The sequence below is a fragment of the Rhinopithecus roxellana genome, chromosome 9, assembly GCF_007565055.1.
Source record: "Rhinopithecus roxellana isolate Shanxi Qingling chromosome 9, ASM756505v1, whole genome shotgun sequence".
Classification (NCBI taxonomy): domain Eukaryota; kingdom Metazoa; phylum Chordata; class Mammalia; order Primates; family Cercopithecidae; genus Rhinopithecus; species Rhinopithecus roxellana.
The window spans coordinates 62,068,714-62,088,774 of NC_044557.1; the positions used below are offsets into that span (position 1 = coordinate 62,068,714).

The window sequence follows — 20,061 nt, forward strand, 5'->3', positions numbered from 1 at the left end:
TCTATTGAGGTAATCATGTGGTTTTTGTCTTTGGTTCTGTTTATATGCTGGATTGCGTTTATTGATTTGCGTATGTTGAACCAGCCTTGCATCCCAGGGATGAGGCCCACTTGATCATGGTGGATAAGCTTTTTGATGTGCTGCTGGATTCGGTTTGCCAGTATTTTACTGAGGATTTTTGCATAGATGTTCATCAGGGATATTGGTCTAAAATTCTCTTTTTTTGTTGTGTCTCTGCCAGGCTTTGGTATCAGGATGATGCTGGCCTCATAAAATAAGTTAGGGAGGATTCTCTCTTTTTCTGTTGATTGGAATAGTTTCAGAAGGAATGGTACCAGCTCCTCTTTGTACCTCTGTAGAATTCGGCTGTGAATCCATCTGGTCCTGGCCTTTTTTTGGTTGGTAGGCTATTAATTATTGCCTCAATTTCAGAGCCTGTTATTGGTCTATTCAGAGATTCAACTTCTTCCTGGTTTAGTCTTGGGAGGGTGTATGTGTCCAGAAATTTATCCATTTCTTCTAGATTTTCTAGTTTATTTGCATAGAGGTGTTTATAGTATTCTCTGATGGTAGTTTGTATTTCTCTGGGGTCGGTGGTGATATCCCCTTTATCATTTTTTTATTACATCTATTTGATTCTTCTCTCTTTTCTTCATTATTAATCTTGCTAGTGGTCTGTCAATTTTGTTGATCTTTTCAAAAATCCAGCTCCTGGATTCATTGATTTTTTGAAGGGTTTTTTGTGTCTCTATCTCCTGATCTGATGGCTTTGAAATGTCATGAAGGGTGGGACTTATTGTTTGATGTTGGCTACAACAAAGGCTACCTCTTTCCTTCTCCTTTAAATATTAGGTAGATCATAAATAACAGATATTATTATGGATTCTACATGCAAATGTGTCTTAGTAGATATGTGATGAATTGAAGTGGAAAAGTCATTCAGGGCACAGGAGGAGTTGGGCTTCCTCTTGAAGCTCAGGTTTGACCACTGTGTTGTCTTCTATGTCTACAGATTTAAATGACTGAAATACAGTTCTCTAATCACAACTCTCCTTTTATCTCGAAGAATTTACAAAGCTTGAGATAATGACTTTGGGAAGAAATGATGTGTAGTGAAAGTATCACTAAGAATTTAAATGTGATTTTTTAGACTTACATGGAGAATAAGACATATAAACCCACTTGATAAATTATAAGATCTATAAAAACAAAGGCATAGGATATTAAATTTTTCTTCAGTTTCAAGTATAATAGAATCATACAGCTGAAGAAAACATCACCATTCTATATTTTTATTACAAAATAAAGAAACATTGGTCCTACTTTTTGTCTCTAATGCTTCATGAATTTATGTGTCAGCCTTGCGCGGGGGCTGTGCTAATCTTCTCTGCATTGTTCCTATTTTAGTACACGGGCTACCGAAACAAGCAGAGTCCTACTTCTTAAACTTCCTCTTTCTTACATTTAAAAAGCCCACCAGTCAAGGTCTTTTAATTTTGGTATACACCATCACTGAATGCCATTTATAAATTCTAATTTTAAAGAGACCCTTAATTTTCCAAGGAGGACTTTGATAGCATTAGTTTTCAGAAAAGATGACTTGCGATTCTAATTTAGGACTTGAAAGGTAAGATTTTTATAGGGAGGCTTATAAAAGGTGGCTTAGAAAAAAATGAGCACTCTCAAGCCTTTCTTTGGGAGTCAGGCTATGGGGCTGAAGTATCTTTTTAAAGTGAAGCAACTGACACTACCCATGGGAGAAGCCACCTATGCGACCTATGGCCAAACCGCAAATGTACATTTCTGTGCAACATTCCTGCTAGAGCAGCTGGGCTCTGATTAAGGTGTAGCTGGCTAGATAATCACTAGGGAGAGGTCCAGGGTGTGGGGAACACTTCAAATCACATTCCATGGAAATATTGGACTGTCAGAGCTTAGGAAGCCCCCGATTGTCCATAGACGCTGAGGTGGGGGAAAGGACTGAAATGAACGCTAGCACATGTCAGCTTATAAAAGAGCTGCTGACACAAATTGAACATGTGCAATTTTTTAAAAAGGTGGTATCGAATAACAGGCCAACAGTCATCCCTCTCAGCATTTTAGACCTCTTTCTTCTCTCCACTTTGGCTGTTTATTGAGTCACTTCCATCAGGCAAAGTTCCATAGGATAAGCTATTTGAATCTGGTTGTATTTTGTCCAACATTTGTTTCCCTGTGGAGATAATAATCATAGAGAATCTTTTGTGGTCTTACAGAAAAATGAGTCTTAATAATTCCTCCTCAATCTAGGCCACATTTTATCACCTCTCTTTTATACTATGTGGGCACTGTCTAAACAGAAGAGATGAATGTCAAGGAAGGAAAGGCCCTTGGAATGCCATGTCTCTAGCTGTGTGATAGCATGCTGTCTGTGTCAGAGCCACTGTCCCCACCCCACAGGATCGACAGGCTGTGCATGGAAATCAGGTTGGTTTTAGTCTGGAGATTCACATGAAGCATTCACTCATCTCCAAGCCTTTCTCCCCAGGGTTGTGTCTTCTTTTCCATGTCAAATGCATATAACAACATAGAAAAATAGCCTTTGATAGTGGCTTCTAAAGCTGCTACGGAGTCTATGCACTGGGCTTTGTGAAATAAAAAAATAGAGTTAAAAATAATCAGGCTGGGCGCAGTGGCTCACACCTATAATCCCAGCACATTGGGAGGCTGAGGCAGGCAAATCACTTGAGGTCAGGAGTTTGAGACCAACATGGCCAACATGGTGAAATAGAAAAATCAGCCAGGCATGGTGGTGCATACCTGTAATCCCAGCTACTTGGGAGGCTGAGACACAAGAATCACTTGAACCCTGAGGGGGGAGGCTGCAGTAAGCTGAGATTGTGCCACTGCACTCCAGAACTGGGTGACAGAACAAGACCCCGTCTCAAAAAAAAAAAAAATAAAAATAAAAATAAAATAAAATAAAATAAAATAAAATAAAATAAATAAATAAATAAATAAATAAAATCAAACTTTACTTCCTACTAAAGAACCTCTAACCATATAAGGCTTCTCTCACACGCACCTTTGCCACTGATGCCAATTCTTTCATTGACTGCTCCCAGCAGATAAGATGGCTCGAATGGCAAAGAGAACACAGAATTCATTGCATGGGGCCATATTTCTCAGTCTTAGGGATGAGGCTTCCCTAGTTTTTGCTTCACAGGCATGATGCTAACAGAATGGTGGAGAAAGCTGTGAGAATATCTCCACTCCTGCCTGGAAACCTATAGGTCCCCCCATACCCCCAATAAGGCTGGAGAGTGCTGAGGGTGGGTGGATGGGGGAAGAGGTGACACAGTAGACTGTTTCCTCTGTCCTGGACTTGGCTTTTGTTGTCTACATGACTAGGTGAGTTATTTCTCAGTGAGAGTGAGAACGGGAAAGAGTGTTTGCTCTCTGTGTAGGTGGGGCGAGGAAGGGGGAAGAAGCTACTCATGTCCTGAGCCACAGTGCACAAGCCACCCCAGGCTTTCCCCAAGACATGTTCCTTAGCTGCCTACCCTTTGTCCTTGGATGTTCCTTTAAGGTTCTCAAAGTGGCAGGGGTCTGCTGCTGGTAGTCATTGCTACTCTTTTCTCTACCCTTTTCCAATTTAAGGAAACCCAAAAAGGAAATCCTCCAAATCACCCAAATCAAGGAAACGTGGTCAGTTCTCTTATATCCCCAGTTCTGTGCAAAACTAATATTCAATAAATTATTAGTAACATTTACACTGAAAATATCACCTTTGGTTTCATTATTAAATGCACATTTTTTAAGGGTAAGAATTATGTTTTATATTAACTTACCACCCAAAATAATACCAATAATTATTCATTTATAAGGATCAAATTTTCCACTATAAAGAATATATGATTTTTACCAGGAATATTTCCAAAATCAATATAAGACTGTTGCAGATGTTCCTTTTCTCGATTTCTTGTGACCAAAAATACACCAAGGAATGACAGAAAACACCTGTAAGAATAATATTAATAAAGAATACAAGAACACTGAAACAGACTCATGATATTAAATAACTGAGCTCCGTATTCTACATGATGACATAAATCCCATTGGTTTTGTTCATCCAGTTTCTGGTAAGCTTCCTAGTACTTGTCTTAATTAGCACAGCCAATAGTTCTACCCAGAACCAAGACTTGGGCAGATTCCAGTAGATCTCTCCCCCGGGTTTTTACCATCTGGGGGCTAATTCAGGCTCAAAACCCTTTGGGTAGACACCCTGTCTCATTTTCTACCCATGCATGCCCAGATCCATTTCTGGCATGTGACACAAGAGAAAAAATAATTTATTCTTTAATTTTCTGACAAATCTAGTTGTCCTTGGCCATAAGAGTAGTCATAATTTCCAGACCTCAGAAGTTTGGCCTTGACCAAATATCTTATGAAATTGAATTTTCAAGATAGATGGCTTCCTACACAGAAAATAGCCTAGGCTTAAGTTTGCATAACAATGGTCATGCTGAATATCAGATCAGAAGCAGCTAAACATTTAATGAAGTGCCTCATGGACTCATGGAAGCTCCTATACACTGGCGATATATTGTCAAAGTTCTGCTTTCTGTTTGCAAGCAATGCTAGCAATGATGCCCACCAAATCTCTAGGAAGAGTTCAAGCTGCACACTCTGACACAAGGAAGGGACAGTACCAACATGACGTTATCATGACTAAAGCAAGGGATCTGCCTATCTTGGTCTTTTATTTTGGGCGACCCTAGAGGATCATGATTCTCTAATTTAGATCTAATCTAGGGGTTCCCAAGAGTGAAGTAGGTCTGATACGGTACAGAAAGGTCATGGAGTAACTACAAGGGCCAGTGGATGTATCTTGTCTTTGGCCTGGAATTGAAAATCCCCGATGTTTCAGAGCTTCAGAGGAATACTTAAGTCACAAAGCCAAAGACAGTGAGCCCCATGTAGGGCCTTAAGTTAAAAAATATGTTTCTTTTAGGAGCTTAGGAAACTGACGTTTCTTATATTATTTTCCAATTTTCTATACCTCTGCTACGATGCCAAAAATCCTATGTAAAAGTAATAGAATTTCACATACTTTACCTCTGAGACATTTACTCACCCAAAAAGATATATAAATACAGTGAGAAAAGCAGCACCAAGGAATTCCTGATAAAATATGATACCTGTGACACAGGAAAAGAAGATAAAATGGATTTTGAAGTAAGGTTATTTATAATAGCTAAATATTGTTTGTAAACTTATGTTAATATGTTATTTTTTCAAAGTAAATTTAGTCACCCTTAAAATGCACATTCAGCAGTTTAGTTTAAGAAAATTTGCAGGCCACACATTCTGAATTATTCCAAAAAGAACATAGATTTGTAGACCTGATATAATTATCATTATTATAAAATCAACATAATTGACATATATTTGCAAGCAGAAATTTCTCATCCAGTCCAGGATTGCCCCACTGGAACATACAAGAAAACAACACTCTAGTGACTATTCCCCACCTGCAGTTTTAGGTCAGGAGTCAGCCAGCCTGGCCCAAGAGTCTTGGTGGACTCTGGGGCCTCTGACACGGCAGGTCCGCCTCAGGCCAGCTGCTGCCATGCATGCTGTCACTTGTGGCGATACCAGTGATCTGGTGGTCTGGCCCCACGGCAACTCAAGCACCAAAGCACACTCTAGCAGCTGAAGTGCTACCTTAGCTCCACTTCCCACTGCCAACCCTCATCTCATCTTCCTCTGGTCTTCCACAGATAAACAAGGATGCATCATCTACTTTGATGAACGTTGCTTCTATCCCTGTTGGTCTCAATGATTTTTCTGTAAAGTTCCAAAGCCTTCATAGAGTTTTTGTTAAATAAGATATCTTTAAGTTGTATGTCGCCTGGAATTAAATATTTTTGTGTATGGTGTTATCCTTGCTAGCCAGCCAACAAATGTTTATTGAACGTCTGCTGTGTGTCAGCCACTGCTCTAGGTCTTGGAGAAACGACAGGACAGAGACCTATCCTCAAGGAGCTTTCTCAATCTTCACCTTATCTTCTTACCTAGGGAATGAACTTCTTACAGGAAGAAGTCATGTCCAGTTCTAATGAATATTTGTTGAATGAATGAAAGTTTCTGAAGCACACTCCAGGTTATTACATACTTCCTTATAACCATTTTAATGTTTTCATGTTATTTTATTTATTTATTTATTTATTTTTGAGACAGAGTCTACTCTGTCTCCCAGGCTGGAGTGCAGTGGCGCAATCTTGGCTCACTGCAAGCTCCGCCTCCCAGGTTCACGCCATTCTCCCGCCTCAGCCTCCTGAGTAGCTGGGACTACAGGCACCCGCCACCTCGCCCGGCTAATTTTCTGTATTTTTTAGTAGAGACGGGGTTTCACAGTGTTAGCCAGGATGGTCTCGATCTCCTGACCTCGTGATCCATCCACCTCGGCCTCCCAAAGTGCTGGGATTACAGGCGTGAGCCATTGTGCCCCGCCAGTTTTCATGTTATTTTAAACTGATATACCATAATATTCATTTCTCTAAGGGCATTTCAAGTTGGTTCTACATCTTTTTTCTCTTTTTTTTTTTTTCATTTTTTTTTCTTTAGTAAAGCAGCAATGTACTTCTTTGTACAGGCGTATCTTGGAAATACGTGGTTTTGGTTCCAGACCACATCACAATAAAGCTAATCTCTCAATAAAGCAAGTCACACTAAATTTTTGGTTTCCCAGTGTACATAAAAGTTATGTTTATACTATACTATAGTTTATCAAATGTGCAATAGCATTATGTCTAAAAAAAGTACATACCTTAATTAAAATACTTTATTGCTAAAAATGCTAATGATCATCTGAGCCTGCAGTGAGTCCTAATCTTTTTGCTCATTGGAGGGACTTGCCCCAGTGTTGATGGTTGCTGATTGATCAGGGTTGTGGTTGCTGAAGTTTGGGGTGGCTGTGGCAACTTCTTAAGATAAGACAATGATGAAGTTTGCCACATCAATGAACTCTTGTGAAAGATTTCTTTGTAGCATGCAATGCTGTTTGATAGCATTTGACTTACAGTAGAAATTCTTTCAAAATCTCTACTTAATCTTCTCGAACACAGCTGCTGCTTCATCAACTAGGTTACTGAAATATTCTAAATCCTTTGTTTTCATTTCAACAGTGTTCCTAGCATCTTCACCAAGAGTAGTTTCCACTTCAAGAAACCACTTTCTTTGCTCTTTTATAAAAAGCAACTCCTGAGAGAGTGGGGACGTCCTGCTTCGGAGCGGGAATCTTTGTTGCGCCAGCGACTAAAAAGAGAATTAAATATGGGTGATGTTGAGAAAGGCAAGAAGATTTTTATTATGAAGTGTTCCCAGTGCCACACCGTTGAAAAGGGAGGCAAGCACAAGACTGGGCCAAATCTCCATGGTCTCTTCGGGCGGAAGACAGGTCAGGCCCCTGGATACTCTTACACAGCCGCCAATAAGAACAAAGGCATCACCTGGGGAGAGGATACACTGATGGAGTATTTGGAGAATCCCAAGAAGTACATCCCGGGAACAAAAATGATCTTTGTCGGCATTAAGAAGAAGGAAGAAAGGGCAGACTTGATAGCTTATCTCAAAAAAGCTACTAATGAGTAATAATTGGCCGCTGCCTTATTTATTACAAAACAAATGTCTCATGACTTTTTTATGTGTACCATACTTTAATAGATCTCATACACCAGAATTCAGATCGTGAATGACTGACAGAATATTTTGTTGGGCAGTCCTGATTTAAAACTAAGACTGGGTTGTGGTTAAATGAATATGGTCAGTTTTTGAATTTTAATAGTAATTCCAATTCAGTAAATGCCATCACTGTTTACCCCTTCTAAAGATATGATTAGACTTTGTTAGTAATGTTCAACTTTTCGCAAAGATGGTGAGTGCCATCTTAAAACTTACTGGAGATTGGTTTTATATTTAATTTTATATAGCTGGTTATGTGAATATATTTAAATACTGGGGAAATTCCTTCACTGTCTCAGAACCAAGCAAGATTCACCTGTGTTTTGTGTTCATTTGCCTCTTAAAGGCAAGGGTTGAAGATAAATAAGGTAGCAATGTCTAGAATTTTGGCCTTAACGATGCCAATCTAATTATAATCCCCTGTATTTAAAATGGTTCCTTTTACTTATTGAAAAGCATTTTAGTATGGTTTATGTGTAATATTAAAGATTATTCAACACGTCTCACATCTTACAAATCTATAAGGTCACATGCTTTTAAAATAGTAGCGAGTTAAACTTCACTCTGAATTCTTTACAATCTAAGTCAAACTAAGTTATAATTTAGGATTGTCTTTAAACAGCCATTCAGAAACATAAATCTGTAGAACGGTGTATTTGTGATTGGGAATGGTCAACTTAAAAGGATTTGCCAACTTAAAAGGATTAAAGTAGCGGAGATATACACAAATTTTAAAATTATGTGTGATCGCAAGCCTAAAGATAATTAAAAAGAAAACCACAGATCATGGAAAAAAAAAAAAAAAAGCAACTCCTCATCCATTAAAGTTTGATCATGAAGTTGTAGCAATCCAGTCACATGTTCAGGCTCCACTTCTATTCTAGTTCTTTTCCTATTTCCATCACATCTGCAGTTACTGCCTTCTCTGAAGTCTTGAACCTTTCAAAATCATCCAGGAGAGTTAGAACAGACTTCTTCCAAACTCCTGTCAATGTGCATATTTTAGCCTCCGCCCATGAATCACAAAGGTTCTTAATGACATCAAGAAAATCAGAAAGTTTTCAATTTACTTTGCTAAGATCAATTGGCAGAATCACTATCTATGACAGCTATAGCCTTATGAAATGTATTTCTTAAATAATAAGACTTGAAAGTCAAAATTACTCATTGATCCATGGGCTGCAGAATGAATGTTGTGTTAGCAGGCATGAAAACAACATTCATCTCCTTGTACATCTCCATAAGAGTTCTTGGGTGATCAGGTTCATTGCTAATAAGCAGTAATATTTTCAAAGGAATCTTTTTCCTGGTCATTAAGTCTCAACAGTGGGTTTAAAATATTCAGTAACCCATGCCATAAACAGATGTATTGTTATCCAGGATTAGTTGTTTCATTTAGAGAGTACAGGCAGAGTAGATTTAGCATAATTCTTAAGGGCCCTAGGCTTTTCAGAATGGTTAATAACTCTCTCTCTCTCTCCCTCTCTCTCTCTCTCTCTCTCTCGCCCAGGCTGGAGTGCAATAGTGTCATCTTGGCTCACCGCAACCTCCGCCTGCCAGGTTCAAGCAATTCTCCTGCCTCAGCCTCCGAGTAGCTGGGATTACGGGCATGCACTACCATGCCCAGCTAATCTTGTATTTTTAGTAGAGACAGGGTTTCTCCATGTTGGTCAGGCTGGTCTCGAACTCCCGACCTCAAGTGATCCGCCCGCCTCAGCCTCCCAAAGTGCTGGGATTATAGACATGAGCCACCGCACCCAGCCCAGAAACTTTTTTCTTTTACATTCACAACTTGGCTGTTTGGTGCAGAAGGTCTACCTTTCAGCCTATCTTGGCTTTTGACATGCCTTCCTCACTAAGCTTAACGGTTTCTAGCTTTTGACTTAACGGAAGGATTGTGTGATGTTTCCTTTCACCTGAACAGTTACAGGCCATTGTAGGGTTATTAAATGGCCAGATTTCAATATTGTTGTGTCCCAGGGAACAAGGAGGCCCAAGGGGAAGGAGAGAGATGTGGGAACAGCTGGTCAGTGGAGCATCAGAACACATACATTTATTGGTAAGTTGGCAGTCTTACACAGGTGCAGTTTGTGGTGTCTCAAAACAATTATGGTAGTACATTAAAGATCACTGATCACAGATCACCATAACAGATATAATAATAACAATTTGAAATAATGCAATAATTACTGAAACATGACACAGAGATATGAAGTGAGCACATGCTGTCGGAAAAATGATTCCAGCAGACTTGTTTGATGCAGGATTGCCACAAACCTTCAATTTGTAAAAAAATGCAGTATCTGCAGAGCACAATAAAATGAGGTATGCCTCATTTTCCCAAGTATTTTATGAATTTTCGTGGGGGTTTTTAGAAGTGGAATTTCTGTTTTCAAAGATTTTCTTGGTCCTCCTAGAAAACCTTTATTTATTTTTAACTTTTATTTTTTTAGAGATGGGGTCCTGCTCCATCACCCAGGCTGGAGAGTAGTGGCGTGATTATAGCTCACTGTAACCTTGGACTTCCAGGTCAAGTGATACTCCCGCCTCAGCCTCCTGCGTAGCTGGGACTACAGGTGTGCACCGCCACACCTGGCTATTTTTTTTCCCCAATTTAAAAACATTGTAGGCTGGGCACAGTGGCTCAAGCCTGTAATCCCAGCACTTTGGGAGACCGAGACGGGCGGATCACGAGGTCAGGGGATCGAGACCATCCTGGCTAACATGGTGAAATCCCGTCTCTACTAAAAAATACAAAAAAAACTAGCCGGGCAAGGTGGCGGGCGCCTGTAGTCCCAGCTACTCGGGAGGCTGAGGCAGGAGAATGGCATAAACCCGGGAGGCGGAGCTTGCAGTGAGCTGAGATCCAGCCACTGCACTCCAGCCTGGGTGACAGAGCGAGACTCTGTCTCAAAAATAAATAAATAAATAAATAAATAAATAAATAAATAAATAAATAAATAAAAACATTGTAGTAAAATATACATAACATAAAATTTACTATCTCTATTTTTTTCGGTGTATAATTCAGTAGTGATAAGTAGGTTCACACTGTTTTGCAACCAATTTCCAGAACTTTTTCATCTTGTAAAACTGAAATTCTACTCATTTCCTCCTCCCCTCAGCCATCGTTCTACTTTTGTTTCTATAAATCTCACTACTCTAGATATCACATATAAATGGAATCATACAATATTTTTCTTTTTGTGACTGGCTTATTTCACTTACCATAATGCTCTCAAGGTTCATTTATGTTGTAGCATGTGTTATAATTTCCTTCCTTTTAAAAGCTGAATATATTCCATTGTATATATATACCATGTTTTGTTTATTCATCTGTTGATGGACATCTGGGTTGCTTCTACCTTCTGGCTATTGTGAATAATGCTGCTATGAACATGCATATACAAATGTCTTTTCAAGACCTTGCTTTCAATTCTCTTGCCTAGAAGTGAAATTGCTAGATCATATGGTAATTCCATTTTTAATATTTTGAGGAACTGCCACACTGTTTTCCATAATGGTGGCACCATTTTACATCCCAGCCAACGGTGTACGAAAGTTCCAGTTCGTCCACATCCTCACCACCATTTGTTGTTTTCTCTTGTTAATAGCAGCCATCCTATTGAGTGTGAGATTATATCTCATTGTGGTTTTGATTTGCATTTCCCTTATGATTAGGTGTTGAACATCTTTTCACGTCTTTTGGCCATTTGTGTATCTTCTTTTCAAAAACATCTATTCAAGTTCTTTTCCCATTTTAAAATCAGATTATTTGGGTTTTTGTTGTTGACTTGTAGAATCAAAGAATAGAAATATTTTTAAGGCTTCTGATAAAAACTACAAAACTCAGTTCTAGGAGGGTGGCACCATGTTACCCAGCCCATAAGAGTGCCTGTGATACTGTAGCCTTATCAGCATTGGATAATGCAATAAAAAGAACAAACAAAACTTGACTAATTAGTAGGCAAAATATGGTCTCATCTTAATTGTAAGCTATGCTTTCTCATGGAGGCAGAGAGAAGAAGTAGTCAGCAAGCTCCACCACCATTCCACTCACCAGTAACATCAGAGGGACTCTTATGCCTCCCAAAAGGTCTCAGCATCCCCCTGACTCATTAATTACTCTGTATGCTGAGTATTAAGACCCAGCCCTGTTGGTTCTCCTAGAAAATCTTTATTTATTTTTAACTTTTTTTTTTTTTAGAGATGGGGTCCTGCTCTGTCACCCAGCCTTCAGAGCAGTGGTGTGACTATAGCTCACTGTAACCTCGAACTTCTGGGTTCAAACAATCATCCTGCCTTAGCCTCCTGAGTAGCTGGGAATACAGGTATGTGCCACCATACCTGGCTGATTTTCCCCCTAATTTTTTAGAGATAACATTTTGCTTTGTTCCCAGGCTGCACAAAACCTTCTGATCAGGGCAACTATATTCTTTATGCACATTAACTATCAGGCTTATGCCATTTCTGTGACTCTTTTTGGCCTATTTTCCTTTTCCAATAATTCTAAGACACATCAATATGCAATATTTTCTTACTTTGTTAACTAGCTTAAAATACTAAAAAATTAGACGTTATGGGATAGAATCTTTTTCTTTAAATATTAAGTGTCAAGTTTGGGAAACAGAAAACGCATTAATTACTTTAAAGAACTACCCACTGACAGTCACATTGTTTTCCATAAAATAAAAAAAAAAATGTATCATTTAGGAAAGAGATAATCTTCAATTACTGCCTCAAATACATAAACTTTACATTGAGAAATGGAATCTCAAGATCAAGAAGGTGGTAAATACATCAAATAAGCCAATGAATGAGGGCATACCAGTACCAAATTTAGAAATGGTATACTTGAATCAACTGTTTTTGGTTTGGACTGAATTTCAAATTTATACTTTTAGTTTTAATGTTATCATGCCTGTCATATTTTAAAAAAATGGTCCATACTAATAAAAGAACTGCAATAGTAGAAAAATAGAGGCCAGAATAGCAAAGGCAGTAGTTTCTATTCTTGTCTCTCAGGCTTTCCCTGGAACATTGAATTCAGTTTTGGATTGTGCTCTCTGATCAAGCTGGCGAGGGGCATATAGGGAAGAGTTAGTAGAATTGGGCATGTATGGCCCAGAGATAAGACTCAAGAGGATCTTTCAGTTGCTTTGATGATCAGAAGGGCTGATATAGCTTGGATATCTGTCCCCTCCAAATCACATGTTGAAATGTGATCCCCAAATGTTGGAGGTGGGGCCTAGAGGAAGGTGTGTGGGGCCTAGAGGAAGGTGTTTGGGTCCTAGGGGTGGATCCTTCATGAATGGCTTGGTGTCCTCTGTCAGTCCTGAGTTCATATGAGATCTGGTTGTTAAAGATACTGGGACCTACCCCTCTCCCTTGCCCCATCTCTTGCTATGTGACACGCCTATTCACCCTTTGCCTTCTGCCACAGTAAAAGTTTCCTGAGGTCCTGACAAGAAGCAGATGCTGGCACCATGCTTCTGTACTGTCTGCAGAACCATGAGGCAAATAAACTTCTTTTTAAAATAAATTACCCAGTCTCAGGTATTCCTTTATAGCAACACAAAATGGACTAATACAAGGGCTGGCAAGGGAAAGACTCCAACAAGAAGAACAAAGATGAGTGTCTTGAATTTGCAAGGAAACTCACTTCAGCTCCAATATAAGAACACATTTTCTACTTAGAAATCTCCAGAGAATGAGAGTGATCCAAAGCAGGACTGAGCTGAGCCAGGAGGCAGACAGCATTCACAAAAAGTAGAGGAACCTCTCCTGGAGGACTGTCATAGGGGAAATTCAGACACCAGGTGGAGGCAACAGAGATCCTTACAACCTAAAGATTTCTGGATCCTCTCATTTACTCTGGGAGATACTTAATTTATGCTTGGAATCACCTATGTATAGAAAACCAAAACTCACCTGCAATGATGGCACTGATTGTAAAGAAAATATGATTAACTGGCACCACTCTTGTCGTATTGTAGAGTTTCGTGGCTTGATTCAGGAACCTAGAGCAGAAGGCACTTACTGGAGCTTTGGCTTTAAGAGACATTCAGCAATAAGTTAACAATAACTTCAAGAAACGCGTGTTCTTTAGCTACAACTACAAAGGGAAAGGAGGTGCAGTGAAAGGGCATTTCCAATCAGCAGTCATAGCTTATATGCATCTGATGTATGAGATCAGATGTCAGGTTTTATGGTCTGTTTAAACCAACAACAGTAACAATGAAAAGCAATTAATCATATTCCGAGGCCACAGAAGTTTGAGTTGGAAGCGATTCAAGCTGCTGGACCAGTATCACACTGGGCCTGATTCATTAGGATAGACCCTAGAATCTGTTAAATATCATATCTGGGGAATAGTAGAGCTATCCATTGACATGCCACGTGCCAAGAAAGAAGATGGAGAAGTAAAGGAATGTTTAATGTTTCAAAAACAATGCTGAGTGCTCCAGCTGCAGAGCATATGTGGGAGCTCAACTTCTCATTCTGGCCACCAACACAAAAGCAGTTCCCACAACTGTGCTGTGCTGCCCTGCTCGGGACTAGATTGTTTTTTGAAGCAGTGAATTGTACTATCACAGGGGTGCTTTTAAAAAGCACGAATGCTTAGGTCCTACTCTAGAGCAATTGAAAAAAGTACTTTGTGGGTAGATCCTGTGTGTATCTGTGTGTGTGTGTGTGTGTGTGTGTATACATACACATATGTAGGTATACATAAATGCATGTATGTTCTTGTATGCCTGCATGTACGTATATGTACAAAAGTCAGGTCATATACATGCATGTACACATATATGTGCAAAACCCAGATCATTTTAATGGGCAACCAGGGCTGAGAACCACAGTTGTACAGTGTGATGGGTGCAGAGATTGAGACAGGGTGACAGAATGCAGTTTACCCCCGATTGTGTCTGCCTGTCAAATTTACAAAGTATGGTATGAAGATAATGCCACTAATCCCAAAAGATATTGTGGCAGTACCAATTAATTCAGAAGAAGAAAGAGAAAAAAATAGCAAAATACAAGTATTAGAAACACAGACTTATAAGGAGATGACAAACCAGCGACAAAATATTGGGTTTCTCCAGTAATTCTCCACAGACCTTGTAACAGGGCCTATCTTCAGTCCATAACAATTAGATGGTACTTCTCACACCTACAGAAGGAACCACTCTTGTACTGATTTTGAGCTCTGATTTCTTATCTGGGATGGTGCTTTTGCACAGCATTTTGGGGTGAACAGAAAACTTTCAGGTCAACTCAAGAAAGCCCAGCAGGCAAAGGCACGATCCCAGTGTGAGAGATGGAGGGGAAGTGATCAGAGCTGATGGAAGTGGGGGCAGGGAAGAGCAGAAATTAAAAATGTTCCATGTCACCACTATTAGGCCCCAAGAGAAACATAAAACAATCATTCTGCAATCCCATGGATACAAAGGAAATTCTGACCAAAGATGCAAAATTTTGGGGAAAGGATTTCCCTCCCGGCCAAATGTCTGGTTTCGTCCATCTCTGGGCAATTAGTGAGCATGAGCTAAGAAATGAAGGTGAAGGGTTCATGTGTGTCCTATATTTAGAATGAAAGCCTGGATGTGGACCTGCCCCTTTGATTTATTGCTAATGACAACCTGTGTACCATGGATATTAATTACAAGCAGAAGAGCATCAGGAAAGTATCAAAGTGCACTTAGCTGGATTAAGGCTGCGCTTTAGAACTCACAAGACATGAAGGCAACTCTTTGTAAAAACTCATTATTGGATGCAAAGGAGGAAGCAAGGCACACTGACTGAGGACAAGCTACAGGCCCTTCACCCTTAGAAATCAGTTGTATCTCATTTTAATTATCATCTGAAGCCAATAAAGATTAATGCCCGGAGAAGCACAGGAATGTTGAAAGATTAGTGAATATGCAGAAGCTAACTTACTTGACTTGGAAAACACAAGATGCTATCATGATGATAAACATGATATAGAAAATGGGATAAGTTAGTTGCATTTTATCCATCATAGAAAAAGTGATCATGCCTGAGACGGCCTTTACTGAAATAACAGTCAATGAGGCTGAAAAAGAAAACAAAAAACACAAAGAACATATTTGAGATTGAATTAACAAATAAATATCTTAAGCTTATGTGGTAGAGTAGCAAATACACCAATTATGGTTTAAGAAGGAACATGGTTGTGAGAGGTGTAGGAAGGAATGTGACAGTAGTAAGCAGTGGCCTCATTGCCCGAGCCATGCTGGATTTCAAATTTGCTTAATCAGCTAAAGTTCTGCTGTGTGACTGTGTGCTTTATTATTATTTTTTTCTAATCTTTGGAGCAAGATGCTTCTTTTCCAGCCCTAACTGTTGAAAGAATGCTGTGGAGGTTATAATTACGAGTAGATGGGAAAGGCAAAAACAATGGAGGGAGGAGATAAGAAAAGTCAGATTGTCCATGTGACATTAATGAGAAAAATAACTATTAAGCTATACTGAAAATTTAAAAACCAAATAGATGAGAAGACTAGAAAGTGAAATGCAACTCACTTCTTGAGTTTACTTAGAGTTGTATTAAGTCATTGCTTCTCAGCCTTTTGGCTAAGATCAAGTGAGTTGTACTAAGTCTATATATAAGCCTTTTTGTTAGGAGACACCTAGAAGTTTCACTAAAAATATTTTTGACAATGACAATAATTGGAAAGAGGACCAGAGTTGAGTATTCATTTCTCAGGGTGGACCATCAATTCAAGGTTTACATAAGCAATAACTATTTATTTTCTATGCTAAAGATGAACTCATCCCTTATGAGAATAAACTTTTCATAGGTTCCAAACAGCCATTAAGAAAAAGTAACTTGAAAGTAATGGAGCATTTTCCGACAACATCATCCTTCTGTAAGGAAGAAAAGAATGCTTTCTGTCTTATGTCTCTTGAAGTTACTGCTGCAAATAATTCCATAATTTAGCTAAAATTCACTGAAAGTTCAAAAATAATTTTTACATGAAATCAAAAAATTATGTCAGAGGCAATGCAAAGGAGAAATACTCCCTTTGTTGCTGTTGATCTACTTGGCCATAATATATCTGAGTTTTCCTCCTTTTATTTGAAAAGGTATTTTATATATATATAAATTTATATATATATAAATATATAAATTTTATATATATATAAATATATAAATATTTTATATATATATAAATATATATATATTTCAAATATATATTTGAAATATATATATATTTAAAATGGCGAGTGGTGGCCAGCCAAGAAGAGTCTTCCATAATATCGTTTTCCAAAAACTGAAAATATACTTTAACTTGAAGGGTATTAGGGCACACTTCCAAATTAGGCATTTTCTTTCAGTTAAAAATCATAATTGACTGAGCACGGTGGCTCACGCCTGTAATCCCAGCACTTTGGGAAGCCGAGGTGGGTGGATCACGAGGTCAGGAGATCGAGACCCTCCTGGCTAACACGGTGAAATCCCGTCTCTACTGAAAATACAAAAAATTAGCTGGGCATGGTGGCGGGCGCCTGTAGTCCCAACTACAGCTAATCGGGAGGGTGAGGCAGGAGAATGGCGTCAACTTGGGAGGCGGAACTTGCACTGAGCGGAGATCGTGCCACTGCACTCCAGCCTGGGCGACAGAGCAAGGCCAGACTCCGTCTTAAAAAAACAAACAAACAAAAAAAACCATAATTGACACAGGAGATCAGGTAATAAATTCTAAAAACAAACCCCAGTTCTCAACAAAGAGGCCCTTACAGTCAGGTCTCTCTCCATCTTAAGATGTCTTTTGACCTGATTCTTTTTTTTTTTTTTTTTTTTTTTTTGAGGCGGAGTCTCGCTCTGTCGCCCGGTCTGGAGTGCAGTGGCCAGATCTCAGCTCACTGCAAGCTCCGCCTCCCGGGTTTACGCCATTCTCCTGCCTCAGCCTCCCGAGTAACTGGGACTACAGGCGCCTGCTGCATCGCCCGGTTAGTTTTTTTTTTTTTGTATTTTTTTAGTAGAGACGGGGTTTCACCGTGTTAGCCAGGATGGTCTCGATCTCCTGACCTCGTGATCCGCCCGTCTCGGCCTCCCAAAGTGCTGGGATTACAGGCTTGAGCCACCGCGCCCGTCCTTGACCTGATTCTTTTACGTATTTCCTATTGATGATGCCAATAGTCACATCTTAGCTAACCTAGGCATTTTAAATAGCTATAGAGATCTGTGTGTCACTTGATGGTTTAAGTTTGTAGGTTAGCTCTTGAGGGACCTTGATTTCCTCCTAAACACTGTCTGAAATCAGAGCACAATGTGATTATGATCTTGGGGTCTGAACAGCCAGGTTTCCCAAAGGGACAATTAATGGAGAAGGAGTTAAACGTACTGTTCCATTAGCCTCAGAACCTCAGAATTGCAAAGGACCTTAAAGGTCATCTGATTTAACCACTATCTGATTTTATATTATACTTAAATAAAGACAAAAACAAAACTAGAATTCTCTGTTATTGATAGCTAAACAAACTATCAATTTCTGTAGCCAATCATTATATTTTCAAAGCATGCACAATTGTCAACTAATTAATCACTATTTTAACCTGTAAGTTATTTCTAGGCTGGTGTTGAGTACTTCTAAGTATTTTTGGGGGGTGGTTGATGAGGATAGGTGGAAATACAGAATTGTAATGCAGTGTTCTTCTAACATTATACTTAAAAATAGAAAGTACTTAGGTAAGCACAGAAAAAAGACTAGAAGAAACTACATCAAGATATTGTCAGTGGTTATCTCTAGCACTAGGATAATGAATTAACTTTAAATTCATTAAAAAAAAATCTACACAAGTAAACACATTCATTTAAAAATTTTTAGAAAATGTGGAAAAGCCTGGAAAGGAAAATTAAAATCACTTGTAGTTTCAGCACTCCCCCCAAATCATTTTTGACATTGGGACATATTGTTATTTTCCTATCTATAAGTATGAATATGTTACAACATGTGAATCATAAGGTATATACTACTTATGAGCTTATTTTCCAAGTATATACCACTTAGGAACTTATTTACCTAAAGTATTTTCTATGCCATTAAGTATTTTTCTAAAGCATGAATTTGTATGAATTGTATATCCATACAAAAGCATAAAGAATGCTTTTGTATGAATATATAATTTATTTTGGCAATTCCCTATTTTTGGATATTTAGATTTTTTTTTTTTTTTTTTTTTTTTTTTTTTTTTTACTGTTAAAAGTGTAGCTGTGATGAATATTCTCGAACATAAGTCTTTGTATATCATTCTGCCTATTTCCTTAGGAAAATCACCTAAAGGGGAATTCCTGACTACAGCCACTGTGAAGGCTTGTGAAATATACTAGCAAACTGCCTTCCAGAGAGTACCAGCCGCACTCTGTTGTACAGTGCTCAGTTACACAGATTTTCATATTTTTCTTTGTATCTTTCTCTATTTTCTTAATTATCAATAATTACCATATATACTTTCATCATTAGAACAACACCAGTTTTTCTTTTTTTTTTTTTTTATTATACTTTAAGTTCTAGGGTACATGTGCATAACGTGCAGGTTTGTTACATATGTATACTTGTGCCATGTTGGTGTGCTGCACCCATCAACTTATCAGCACCCATCAACTCGTCATTTACATCAGGTATAACTCCCAATGCAATCCTTCCCCCCTCCCCCCTCCCCATGATAGGCCCTGATGTGTGATGTTCCCCTTCCCGAGTCCAAGTGATCTCATTGTTCAGTTCCCACCTATGAGTGAGAACATGCAGTGTTTGGTTTTCTGTTCTTGTGATAGTTTGCTAAGAATGATGGTTTCCAGCTGCATCCATGTCCCTACAAAGGATGTAAACTCATCCTTTTTGATGGCTGCATAATATTCCATGGTGTATATGTGCCACATTTTCTTAATCCAGTCTGTCACAGATGGACATTTGGGTTGATTCCAAGTCTTTGTTATTGTGAATAGTGCCGCAATAAACATACGTGTGCATGTGTCCTTATAGCAGCATGATTTATAATCCTTTGGGTATATACCCAGTAGTGGGATGGCTGGGTCATATGGTACATCTAGTTCTAGATCCTTGAGGAATTGCCATACTGTTTTCCATAATGGTTGAACTAGTTTACAATCCCACCAACAGCGTAAAAGTGTTCCTATTTCTCCACATCCTCTCCAGCACCTGTTGTTTCCTGACTTTTTACTGATTGCCATTCTAACTGGTGTGAGATGGTATCTCATTGTGGTTTTGATTTGCATTTCTCTGATGGCAAGTGATGGTGAGCATTTTTTCATGACAACACCAGTTTTTCTAACCTGTGCTGACCTGTTCT

At 38.9% G+C, this 20,061-nt stretch overlaps 2 protein-coding genes and 1 non-coding gene across 4 annotated transcripts in view; 1 reads left to right on the forward strand and 2 right to left on the reverse strand.

The window, feature by feature from the left end:
* Positions 1–1,278: 1,278 nt before the first annotated feature.
* NIPAL2 (NIPA like domain containing 2) overlaps positions 1,279–20,061 on the reverse strand; it is a 100,994-nt gene continuing 82,211 nt past the window's right edge. Inside the window, exons 7-11 of one of the 2 annotated variants that reach the window (XM_010385620.2) lie at positions 15,664–15,799; positions 13,657–13,745; positions 5,117–5,180; positions 3,905–3,999; positions 1,279–2,212 (exon numbers count right to left, since the gene is read on the reverse strand). In XM_010385620.2, the coding sequence (XP_010383922.1) occupies positions 2,100–2,212; positions 3,905–3,999; positions 5,117–5,180; positions 13,657–13,745; positions 15,664–15,799 (497 nt within the window). In that variant the 3' untranslated portion in view covers positions 1,279–2,099. The remainder of the gene's footprint in view (positions 2,213–3,904; positions 4,000–5,116; positions 5,181–13,656; positions 13,746–15,663; positions 15,800–20,061) is intronic. The other variant, XM_030937756.1, reaches the window with a different exon arrangement.
* On the reverse strand, positions 1,325–1,429 carry LOC115899766. The gene has a single exon (XR_004059375.1). It is a non-coding gene; the product is annotated as a U6 spliceosomal RNA (small nuclear RNA).
* On the forward strand, positions 7,248–8,225 carry LOC104679886 (cytochrome c). The gene has a single exon (XM_010385619.2). The coding sequence runs from the start codon at positions 7,318–7,320 to the stop codon at positions 7,633–7,635; it is 318 nt and encodes a 105-aa protein (XP_010383921.1). The 5' UTR covers positions 7,248–7,317; the 3' UTR covers positions 7,636–8,225.

Coding starts and splice junctions, on each gene's coding strand:
- LOC104679886 (XM_010385619.2), top strand. CDS start 7,318: ATGGGTGATGTTGAGAAAGGCAAGAAGATTTTTATTATGAAGTGTTCC.